The sequence below is a fragment of the Vidua chalybeata genome, chromosome 3 (genome assembly GCF_026979565.1).
Source record: "Vidua chalybeata isolate OUT-0048 chromosome 3, bVidCha1 merged haplotype, whole genome shotgun sequence".
NCBI classification, from domain to species: Eukaryota; Metazoa; Chordata; class Aves; order Passeriformes; family Viduidae; genus Vidua; species Vidua chalybeata.
This window is the reverse complement of record NC_071532.1, coordinates 11,529,986-11,542,151: the sequence shown is the minus strand read 5'-3', so window position 1 is coordinate 11,542,151 and position 12,166 is coordinate 11,529,986. Positions and strand designations below refer to the sequence as shown.

The 12,166-nt window shown below is 35.8% G+C and overlaps 1 protein-coding gene across 2 annotated transcripts in view; it reads right to left on the bottom strand.

The window, feature by feature from the left end:
* The window catches only part of PRKN (parkin RBR E3 ubiquitin protein ligase), a 670,711-nt gene that overhangs the window by 435,669 nt on the left and 222,876 nt on the right, over positions 1-12,166 (bottom strand). For both annotated transcript variants that reach the window (XM_053937694.1, XM_053937695.1), the window contains exon 4: positions 6,229-6,347. In XM_053937694.1, the coding sequence (XP_053793669.1) occupies positions 6,229-6,347 (119 nt within the window). The remainder of the gene's footprint in view (positions 1-6,228; positions 6,348-12,166) is intronic.

The window sequence follows — 12,166 nt, the reverse complement described above, 5'->3', positions numbered from 1 at the left end:
TTTGTTGTAAAATAATAATTTTCAGCCACCCAGTGTTGAGCTTTCTTATTTCTGTAAGTGCCACTGTATCTTAAACAGGGCCCAAGAATATCTGTTGGAGCAGCCTCCCCAGAGTGCATCTGGATTTGGGAAAATCTAACATATCATCAGAGAAAAGAGACTTTTAAAGACAGAATGCAGGAAATATCCTGTTAGTGTCTTTTTTTTTTTTTTTTTGGCTATTTTTTGCCCCTGATATATATGTTATTAAAAGCAATAAAGACACTTGATGAGTAATGGCAGAATCAGACCTGCAGACGCCCTGCAATCATCATTAGGGAAGTTCTATCAGCAATTCCAAATTTGGAGTCAGCTCAGCACTGAATTTATTTAATGCTGATACTGTGCACCAAGTCACTGCAAGCAATGTGAGAACAATAAGGAAGAGTGGATGACACAAACTCTTTGTGTGAATGGCAGTCCCAGCAGCTCACATTCAGCATCCCTGTTGCCATCAGCTCACTTCATAAGAGAAACGAGTGCACAAAAGAGCACATCTCCCTGTGCAGCAGGTAGGGAGAACATCAAAATATTGCCTGATTTCTCTCTGGAATCCTGGCATAGCTGGGCGTGGCCTAAACAACAGAATAATGCATCTGTATTTAAGATGTTCCCCCTCTCTCAAAAAACACTGGTTCATTAGGAAAAAACATTAGGCTTACAATTAATAGTGCTGACTTAATATAACTAATAAAAAAAGGATTTCCTGATTCTGTGGAAACCCGGGGAAAAAATTGTTCCAAGAGCTTATTTTCTCTGGCCTAGTCTTCTCAAGGCAGCATTAGCATCAGTGCCCAGTGGTGGCAATTTAGATGTCAGAATTGAGGCATTTTCCATTACTTATGCAGAAAGAAGCACATATACTGAATACGTGTAATTTCCTGTAAATGTTACTTCTGTCAGCCAAATGCAGTGAAATTAAGCTATTTTTGTACTTATACATTCATTAGCAGGAGCCCAACAATAAATGGTTGTTTCACATTTGTTTCTTTGACCAAGGAGTCAGACATTACAGATAACTTTTTGTATGCATAGTATTCAACAGAAGTATTTTAACACATAGTATTTGTCATGTACAAGCTATAATATATATCAAAAGCATTTGTATCCTCCCAGAACACATGTAATTTTGGAGAGACAAATACCTATGTTGCCCATTCTCAAGAATTCAATCACATTTTTAATATCTTCCCAGCCTGTAAATGAGATCACACTTTTTCACATACACTTCAGTGGTTGTTTATTTTGAAGTTTACCTTTAAAGGACAAATTGATTTTTTCTAATCTGTTTGCCATATTACCCCAGTAGTGTAACCATCAGAGGGGAGAAGCTGACTCAGCAGCAGTAAGGACTACATAATTTCAGAGGTGCTACTTGTCCCATTTTCTTTCAGTCAGCCTTGCTTTGATGCAGTGAGCAGTACCCTTTCCTTTCTCTGTCACTGTGGGAGGACACAAGCAATTAATTCCAGGAATAAAAGTGATTCTCAAATGAGCAGTGGTGAAAGGCTATGCACTGTGAAATGGAGTTTTACAATGATATATTAAAAAAAAAAAAAACAAACAAAAAAACAGAGATAAAAAGTAAACTGCCTTTTTATTTTATATTACTGTAAAATCTGTGCTACATTTACATTAATCAAAAAGAAAACACTTTACTAAAATAGCTTAAATAGAGCTAGGAAATAAGAACTCAAAGCAAATTACAGTGTTACAGATTTTTCTCTTCCTAGGAAATATGAAAATATCAAATACCCAACACTGTACTATCATCTATTAGGAAGACCACTAACACCATTTATGACCTGTTATTTATCAGTCACTGAAAGGCACTGAGAAGACTCTTGTGCAAAACTGTGATGTACCACACAGCCTATGCTGACAAACCACCCAAATCACAAGCCTTTCATGGTTCCAGAAAGACAAAATTCAGCAAATGTCCATTTCTTAGGTTTAAGATGAAAAGAAATAGATGTAAGCAAGATCCTTAATTTGAAAACAATGGAAGAGCAGTTCTGTGGCAGAGACAGTTTAACAAAACCTGTGAAGTCAGGAGGCTTCTCTGAGGCAGAAAGGGCAGGGACAGCAATGGGACAGTATGCACCAGATGTGCTGTAAGTGACAGAAACTAAATATCATCTCAGCTGCAGGGAGTTAGATCTGAATATAACTCCCCATGTCTGAAAAGATCTGACATAATGATGTGAATGCTTGCAAAGTAGAGAGGAGCTATGACACTCCTTTGGTGCTTGTGCTGGATGATATACTGAAAACTCAGTACTAACTGGCAAGGGCACGAGAAGAAGAAGAATGATCATGTAGTGATGAGTCCCCAGAGTAGAAATGGCCTCACCACAGCACTTGTGCATGAATAGGGAGCCCCAAAGTCTATTTGTCACACTTCAATCCAGACTCTTACTCTGGCTGAATTCTGAATTATGACAGATACCAAATCAAATGTTCCTGTCTTTTTTTACCACGAGTACACACAGAGTCAGATGCATTGGGAAAGTGTGGGTTTGTGTATAGCCTGGTGCAAATCAGTTCTCAGACTCTAGCCTTCCATTCAGATACACATTTTCCATTTCACTAGAGAACTAACACTGTGAATGTCAACACTGTTACAGCTCCCAAAGGACTGCAAATGTGACTGCTCTAATCAGACCTTTTTGTGTGGGTTTTTGTTTGTTTATTTTGAATTTTCTGTTCCTTTGTTGTTTTGTTTGTTGTTGGGGTTTTTTGTTTGTTTGTTTTTGTAGGTTTTTTTTTTTTTTTTTTTTCTTTTCCTGGAAAGAGGAATGCCCTAATTTTCTGAATCATAGCTACTAAAATTTTCAAGCTATATGAAAAAACTTCCTGGTAGGCCTATAAGTGGCCTAGACAAGACTCCCACATACCAATCTTTACGGATATATTTTGTGCTTGATAATTAGAAAAACTAGGGAGATGTGATATTTTTACAGTGGCGTTTTCTTATAACTAAATTAACCTGCATACATCTCCCATAAAGTATTAGGTAATGAAATTTGTAATGTGACAAATTGACAAATGTAATATTTAGATAGATGTCCTTGGTAAAAATAAAAAACAGTGGACTGTTTAATTTCATAGAAATATGGTATCATAAATCTAATCTGAGCATCATACATTAAAATAATGCTATGCAAATAGCCATGACTGCTAAATATGGTTTTAGAATAATGCTACTTAAATGAATAAGCAATATTTTAAATGTCAGCCAACACATCATGAAAAAAGAAAGCTCAATTTAATTAGGCTGGTCATTTGTATCTTAGGTAGTCAAAGGATTAGCATGCAGAGTAAGTGAAGGCTGCACAAAGCTTTGTGCAGGTTTTACACAGGTATTCACTTTCATCTCAATAAAAGATTTAGTGTAACAAATGTTGGCTTACAGAGTGCTTTGGTGCTTATGGCACAAAAGATCTTCTGTGCTTCTGAGCACAAAAGAAACTTGCTGTGTTGCCATGTAAAGGTCAGGCACAGTTTTTCAAGACTGGGGGTAAAAAAGAGATCTAAAAAAAGAAGTGGCTTTGTTGACAGATCTGTAGTATAGGGTACAGAGAAGTTTTTTTTTAATAGTTTGTTTATGTCAACTTTATTTTAACTAATTTCTCTATAAAACGAGAACAACTGTAGTACCAGTAGAGAGGATATCTATTGGCAATCACTGGTACAGCACTATGGGATTGGAAGGACAGAGGGTTTGGGGTAATAGACTAACTTGAACTTTTTTAACCTTTTCAGCAGACTTTGTCTACTGTAGACTGCAATGCATCGAAGAAAGCAGAGCTAATACAGCTCACTTGCTGTGAGAGACACACTTTCGCCTGGCCTTAACACAGAGTGGTCTCTATACAGTAAGAAATAAGTCTTAGGACATATTAGAAGCCACTCCAACTGGAACTATTTTCTGTCTCCTTGGAAAGTGGAGCAGAAAAGAAGGTGGGGCAGACACATGAAAAATCTGCGCCTACTCTTTATAACCACAGGACTGAGATAGATGATGAGTGTTTATAAAACTGACTTGCATAGCACATTCATGACATTAGGAGTGCCCATATTGCAAACACTGCACCTTGGAAGCCCATAGGACTGCCAGCCCAAACTGCAGGGACAGCATGCTCACTGCTCCTAACTACTGCGCTCTGCTTCAATTTGAGTGGAAAAGAATTTTAACAGATTTTCTCTGTTTTGGGGAGAAAGTAACAAGAATCTCAGGTGCAAATTATTTTCACAGCCAAGCATTATTTGAAAACTAAAACAGAATAAAATTATCATTTTAAACTTTCCAGAAGATATCTCCCTTTCCTCTTCTGTACTTTTAAGCTGAAGTATCTTATCATATCTTCTAAAAGCTGGAATTTTTTGAATCAACCTTGAAAATTGGATCAGCTTCCACTACAAGTTTCCAGCCACTTTCTTTTCATATGTACTGTAAAATATGTTAATAGAAAGAAGAAGCAGCTGTAATCTGCTCATTCAATTGAATTTATCAGCCTGCATATATTTATTGAGTCATTGAACCTGTATTTGCCAAAAGAATGTAGGCCCACGTACATTCCAGGCAATCAGAAGTTATTTATAGGTGCACACTACTGAAACTTCTTATAATAGCATTTCCACCATGGAGTTATGAGGAATTTCTGGGAGACAGGGTTGATGTTTCTGGGGCTTTTTTTTAAGTCTTCATAACCAAGAACAGTGTAGATTCAGTGTAAAAGCTGAAAAGTTTGGAAATGTATTTAGGTTTACTTAATACAAGGAATTCAATAATCCCAAATCAAACAGCACAGATGTGAAAGTCATCATTTCCAAAAGTGGACATGCTGAAGGAAGCTGCTGGGTGTAGCAAAGGACTTATGTTGTGTGATGTCAATGGAATCTGTAAGATTCAGACTCATCTAGTGATGCAAGCAATGCCTTTCAGCAGCACTGACTTCATATATACAAGCTGAATACAATGTTCTCTGTGTTTTTATCTATTGGAAATGTACATTAATGATGTCTTCTGTCTTGATTTATATATGATTCAAGTCTATACTAATCACCAATATTTGAATACAAATTTTGAGAGAAAATAATCCCCTTAGATGTGTTCATCTGGAACACCACAAAATGCAACACTGAAGCCTCTTAAGTAAAGCAGAGATAGTTGGTTAATTCACACAAAGCTGAGGAGCATTGCAGTTGTGGCTTTTTGAATTAGATGTGCATAAGTATGGTATGGTTTATTCTTTTCAAGGAGAATATAGAACCTGGGTTTTTAATTGCTATTTTTTACAGTGCTATTACATATAAAGACATTGAAGCACCGTGCTACACTGAGAACACAAAGCTGACACTTTAAACCACAGCAAAAAGACAAATTTAAACACTTGAGCATGGGCTGAACATGAAAGTTCCTTATAAGCAAATTATAGCATGGTATGACTCAGTCTTCTTCAAAACCTAAGCCTCTCACATAACAAACCTGGTTGACTAACACAGATTTAGGAGAGAGGAAGAACTCTCATTCAACAATAACACAAGCAGTGAAATTTAGCAGCACTCAGACAAAAGAAAAAACCCTTCAAAACTTTACACAACTGCACATTCAACTCATTCCCCAACACTCTCTCATTTTAGGGTGCAAACCAAGCTTGAGAGATCTCTTACTAGTTTTCTGTCCAAGAACAATAACTTTTCCTTGACTTTACACCCTGCAACAGGGCTGGAAGGATTAATATTCTCAACTACACATCTGTTCAAAAACTTCCGGCCTCAGCCCATAATGGTCACAACCTAGATCTGAATTCAGGTGTTTCTGAGGCCTTAACAACAGCTCCAAGCTTTGAATAAACATCTGTCATCCCATCTTTTTAGCACATATGTAGTTGCATAGATTGTGCATGCAATCAGGTTAATCATTAGTCCTTTAAATAAAGAGCTAAGTATGTCTTTCAAGGGCTGGAGCTCTAGTCTGCACCATGTTCCTTGTATATGCTTCAAATAATAGAAACAAGTGAGTGAAATTTTCAGCATCCTTTGAACTACTCTTCTCAGCTATAAACAGCAAGAAAAAAAAAGTAAGACTACATATATACATAGCCATATGTATGCAAATAGAAAAGACTAGATATGTCATTTCCATACACCCCAAAACCTTGAAACAAATCCAAAAAAGCTTACCCTTGCCAACGTCAGGGTTCCTTGTTTACATACACTGCAGCGGACCCTCAGTTTTCCAGGCTTCACAGCTTGGCAGAAATTTTTGCAAAAAACATAAAAACTGTTGTAACTTGCTGCACCTGTCAAGAAAAAAAACAAACAAATAGAAAACAACCACTTTTGATATCTACTGAAAATCAGCAGCAATCTGTCATGAAAGCTTTCTGTTTGACTCTATAAGTGACAAGTTAAAATAATTTTAATTTCTGAAGACAGTTTTGTGATCATCTTTTCTTGCCTGGTCTAGTTCCTAACACCTTCCAGTGACTCCTGCTTCTTAATCAATAAGTACAGGTGAACTACACTATAACTCCTTGCAAATGCATCCAGAGTTTACTACTGATCAGCACCAACTGAAATCTTTGACAAGTGATGTATGAGATTAATTGCCCCAACCCTCCATAATTTGCATCTCACTTTACTCTAAAATTGTCTAGCTGCAATTTTTATGAGGTCAAATTGCATGAAAATTTCTTTAGATGAAGTTCAAAAGATGAGTTTGACTGATATCACAACAAGAAAACAATTTAGCAAATTTACTTCTATTCATGGAAGACTGGAAGCCAGTTCTTTATTCTTGCTGGCAGCCTTATAACCTTGGAAAGTTTGCAAACTGCTGCCAAGATATTAGGCCAAGTAAATTTTCAAGGAAAATGAAATGAAACGCATTCTGTTCTGTGAAACTACGGAACAGAATGTGATATGCAGAGAATCATGAAAGCCCATGGCAATGCTAATGAATTTGATTTCACAGGCAATGCTGATCACTGTTTGAGTGAAGCACTTTTTAGAATAGCTATGGCTATTCCTTACAAAATGTTGGAATATCCCTGGCATGGTTTTAATCAAGACTGGACAGCTCCAATGTCAGAGACTCAAGGTTATCATCAGAAGTTGAAATGAAACCAGAATAAAGTTTCAAACAAAAATTTCTCAATATCAAGAGGAGATTTGACCCATTAACAGTGGTGAACTTCAGAATCAGTAGCAATCCCTCAGAGATGAAAAGTTTTTCACTGTCTTTCTCCCTATTCTCTTATTTATCCCTACACTGATCAGAAATATATGTTTTATGTACATGTGAATACTAGCACATTACCACAGTAAATACGACCTGGAAAAATATTTTTAAACATGGCTGACTTCCTTTATTTTTACATGTCCTTCATACAGTAAAGGGTCAGACTCTGTTTCTGCCAATGCAAAATGTCAATCAATTACCTTTTATACATATTCATGGCTGTCCTGATTTAAACGTGCTTGAATATAACATAAATGTAACTCGAATATAATATAAATTACATTTATAATACAAATATAATTTCAGTTTCCAAAACTCAACCTCAGAGAACTGTGTCATACAAAAAATCTTTTTTTCTATGAAAAAGTATGCAGGTGTCTACAAAGAAGATGTCCATAGTTGAAAAAAAAATTAACACTTTCAATTTTTCAGAAACATTAGCTACATTAAAGTATATCAGTGATGTATCCAAAACTAATTTTAGTCAACTGATCTATCAAGTGTTTTCACTATGCTTCCTTGGAAAGTATTAACCACCATGGCAGAACATAAAGCATTACAGAACTTAAATGGAATTCAATTTTTGTGGAAAATGACACACACCCATATATTCACACACTCACACACTTTTCATATGAATAACTCAAAAGACTGAGAGTACACTTCTCAAATCAATCTAAAACACAGTTCTGGGATTAAAATAATTAAAGTAAAGGAAAAAAAGGCTTATGCTGAGCTAATTAATATATGATTCAATGTTGTGAAACTTAATATGATGAAGTTTTGGACATCTGGATATCCATTCACTCGTACTTTCCTGGAGGCTCTGATTACTGGAACTGAGAGCATGTCTGAATTAGACTTGATTTGAGCTAAAATCCACGTCAAAAATCTGAACTATGGTATTGCATATGAGAAGGAGGACACCTGCAAGTGATTTAATTTTACTTTTGCAGAATCAGCAGATCAATCAATAAGAGTAAAGGTCAGTGTCTTTAGCACAATTCAAAGGGAATACTTCATGACTTAAGAAAGCAGGAATGCTGTTGCTAGTAGAGGTCCACAATAAACAAGATGATTTTATCCACTTATTCCTGACTTGGCATCAACAGCAGGAAGTGAGACCAGAGCCTGTTATCTATTCTGTTATCACCAGTCCTCTCCCATTGTTCCAGTTTCCTATGTGGGCTGTCTAATGGGACTACTGAAATTGCTGTTTCTATTCACAATCATCCTGAGTAATTCTGTGGTGCCAATGCTCACTGTCCTAGTTCAGTCCTACACTCCAAACTGATTCCTGGCGTGACTCTAATGAAATCCTTCCAGTTAAACGAAACCATCTTATTGAGTACATGAGCCCTTACAGCATAAAATAATTTGTTAATTGGCTGATGCCTTTCCTGATCCAGTCCTCCAGTCCCTGCTGTCTTGTGTCCCTGTCTCACATTTTATGCCAAGGATTAAAATTTATTTCAAGGATTAAAACACTTGAGGCAGGAAGCATGCTCTCTGTCTGCTTTGTGTTCTAAGCTCATTCCATCTGGACCCAAAGATAAAATTATTTTATTGATAATAGTCTGCAAAATAGTCACAGGATAGTATGGCATAAATCAGCATGACTGAATACTGCAGTAAAAAATAGTAGTCATAGGAGAAACCTAAAATGAGACGTATTGCTGATTTACTATAGAGGATAAATCTTATGCATTAGCTTGATATTTGCTCTGTGCAAAAATAGACTACATTAGCTCAATATTCATTTTTCTTAGCACTTTCAATTTTGTTTTCAGTTTTCATGAATATAAAAAGTCCCCCCAAACACATTCCCTGCGCACAAATTTGAAACACAAGAAACAAATTTATAATATAATGGGTTGGAGCAGTTAAGCAGCACAGATCTATTCAGAGACACAGAATAACTTGAGAAATATCTGCTATAGCAAGGAAGCTGGATAGGCACAACATGGCAAGAGGAATGCACAGATTTTAGAAGGAACGTGTTAAATGGAGATTTTCATCAACACAATTCACCATTTGATGCAGATGTGCTGATCACATTCTCAGGAAGTGCAGTTACATCATTAGGTGCAGGTCCTGAGCAGCGTCAGCAGACAAAACAAAGACTTAATTAAAAATGCAAATGCTGCAAGTCTGCTTACAGTACAACACTGATGGCCAGCATTAAGCTCTTTACTGCCTTGTTCATGCCACTGGTTCATATTACCATGGCCCTTGGCTGACTGCATCCCCTTGGACCCCTTTTCAAAGAAACTGAAAGACACAGGAACAAGGAAATCTGTCTTATGCACCAGCTCTGACACATTAATAAAAAATGTAATTATGGCACAGTGCCAGTAATCACTAAAATTGCTGCGGAACCAACCATATAAGTAAATGTATGAGGCACACACCTTTTGGGTATACAACTTCAAGGAGAATTGAGAAAACAATCTCTGTTTTGCAGCTTTTGCTTCCAAAGATCATAAAAAGCCACTTATTACATGCTAGTTTTAAGAAAATGCTTGATGGTTTTCCCTGTGGAGTTCATTAAATTAAGGTGCCTTTACAGGCCAAAAAAAAGAAAAAAACGTTAGGATGATGTGACTACAAGAAGCCTCTCATTTATGATCTGTGTCAGGACCTGTCCTCTCACCCCAATGAGACACTCTCTCTCTTTTCTACCCCTTCAAAGCTAATTTCCTCACAAATATCACATCACAAAAAAAAAAAAAAAAAAAAAAAAGTCTTAAAACTGTTTTCTCCCTTTAGTATTTTATATAAAAGAAGTAGCTTTCTCTGATGTGTATCCCAGTGTTTTTATACTGTCTCCCTATTTAGGTTTTTAAGCTCCTTAGGACCTGAATTAGTTCAACATTTCTGTATTGTTAATGATGACCATGCAGTGGGAGCTTTGTACATGTTAGTGATAGCATAGACCAATTATTTTGATATGCATGACTAGTTAATGAGAAAACATTAGTCATAATGACTATAGACTTGATCCTGATATCTCTAATCAGTCAAAACACCCATTATCATCTCTATGACTGTTTAAGTGAATAAAATCTAAATAGGGATATTAGTAGCAAACCTACTGTTTTCATTTGAACTGCATTTTCATATAGATTACACTGATTACTGAGTCTTTCCTATAATCACCTGTTTAAAACAGGACAGCTACAGGAAATCTTTCAACAGATTGAAAAATACATAAAGTTACATTGCTTCAGATTCCATTATATTTACATTTAGACTAGTTGTAATTTTTAAAATGTAGACTGGCTGTCAGAGACCTTGGACTATTTCAGCAATTTGCACCTACATAATGAAAAATACACAGTTAGAAGAGAAAGAAAAGAAGTATTCTTCCAGCTGTGTTCACTTTAAGGACTTTGTTTGTGTCAACACAGTAGGAGGAAAAACGTCTGAAATACAAACCCATAAGGCTCAAACTAGAGAAAATTTCCACACAAAGGTAAGTTTTTTTTTTTTTAAGTGTAGGTTGAACTTCTAGACTCAAAGAAAGAGAAATTACTTACAAGATCTCCTTCACTTTGCAAAAATACAACTAGTATGTTCTATCTTTAAACTTTTGTGCTTTAACCACTTTTCTTTGTCTGCAAAGACTCCCCAGACCCATGTATGTGGATGCACATATTTATAAACTTTTCTGCCTGTTATAGATTATATGTATTTTTTATGATGCCTATCTAATTTAGAACATGAAAATGGTATTTATTTAACAGCTAGATTCATCTAAACTGGTTGTGATATATCCTAGTGAGAAAAATTGACACTTTTATAGCTTGATTCAAGTCATCCTAAAGTAGATATAAAAACATACAAACATGTCAGATAATTTGTGTCTAAAAGGGTCTGTTTCTCTCTGTTGTGGGGATTCAAAATCATAAGGTGTGATAGAAATATCTACTTTGCAAACCTCTAAAATTAGGGAAGATGAACCCCACTTGGTGATGTCATGCAAAAGAACTCATGACTAAGAGCTGAAGAATTCTGCACTATGGATAACAATATGAAATATAATAAATCTGAAAAAAAAAAGCCCAATAAACCAACCACAACTCTTTCTTGATACTCAAATAGGACTTGCAGAATGTCTATAGATCTATAAGTAATAAAAGTATATGGAATACACAGCTATTCAGAAAAAAATAAATGGATTTGTCATTGTTACAAGGACTAAAATTTCAAGAAGAGGAGAAATTTGGCTGAAAAGGGTATAATGCCTAAGAGCTGGAGTAACAGAAGTTACTTGACAAAGACAATGGGGCACACTTATCTTTTTAATGCCTTTTCAGTGAAAAAATTTGTGTGAGAAAAAACAACCAGGAGATATCTATGAATTAAAAAAATGCAAAAAGCACAGCATTTGATCTATCTTAAATTACTGGAATTCAGGACATTAGTATATTAGGCTTTCTCTTCCAATCATTATCATGAAAGAATCATCTGCTTCACTTTTCTGGGCCCCAGTATAATTTACCTCCACTTTCTTTTATATTTCACCCAAATCCCTCATTATTTTTTTACCCATCTAACTTCTGTAATTACCTTTTCCCTGTCTCATTCCCTTTCTTGACCTCTATATAAGGTCACCTTTCTCTAACCTCTCACAATATATCTTCCTCTCATTCAGCTTGCTCTCAGATTTTCAGACAAAGGAGCAAAATTCAATATTATTGTTCATATTAACAATAAGGAATGAAGGATTCAAAAAGAGGAAAAAATAAAAACCACCAAAAACCAATTGTGATGATTCTGGCAGACAGCAAAACATGGAATAAAAAAAAAACAGAACAAAACAACACACCAGAAATTTCACGAAACTGCTGAAAGCTTGGCAAATAATACATGGGA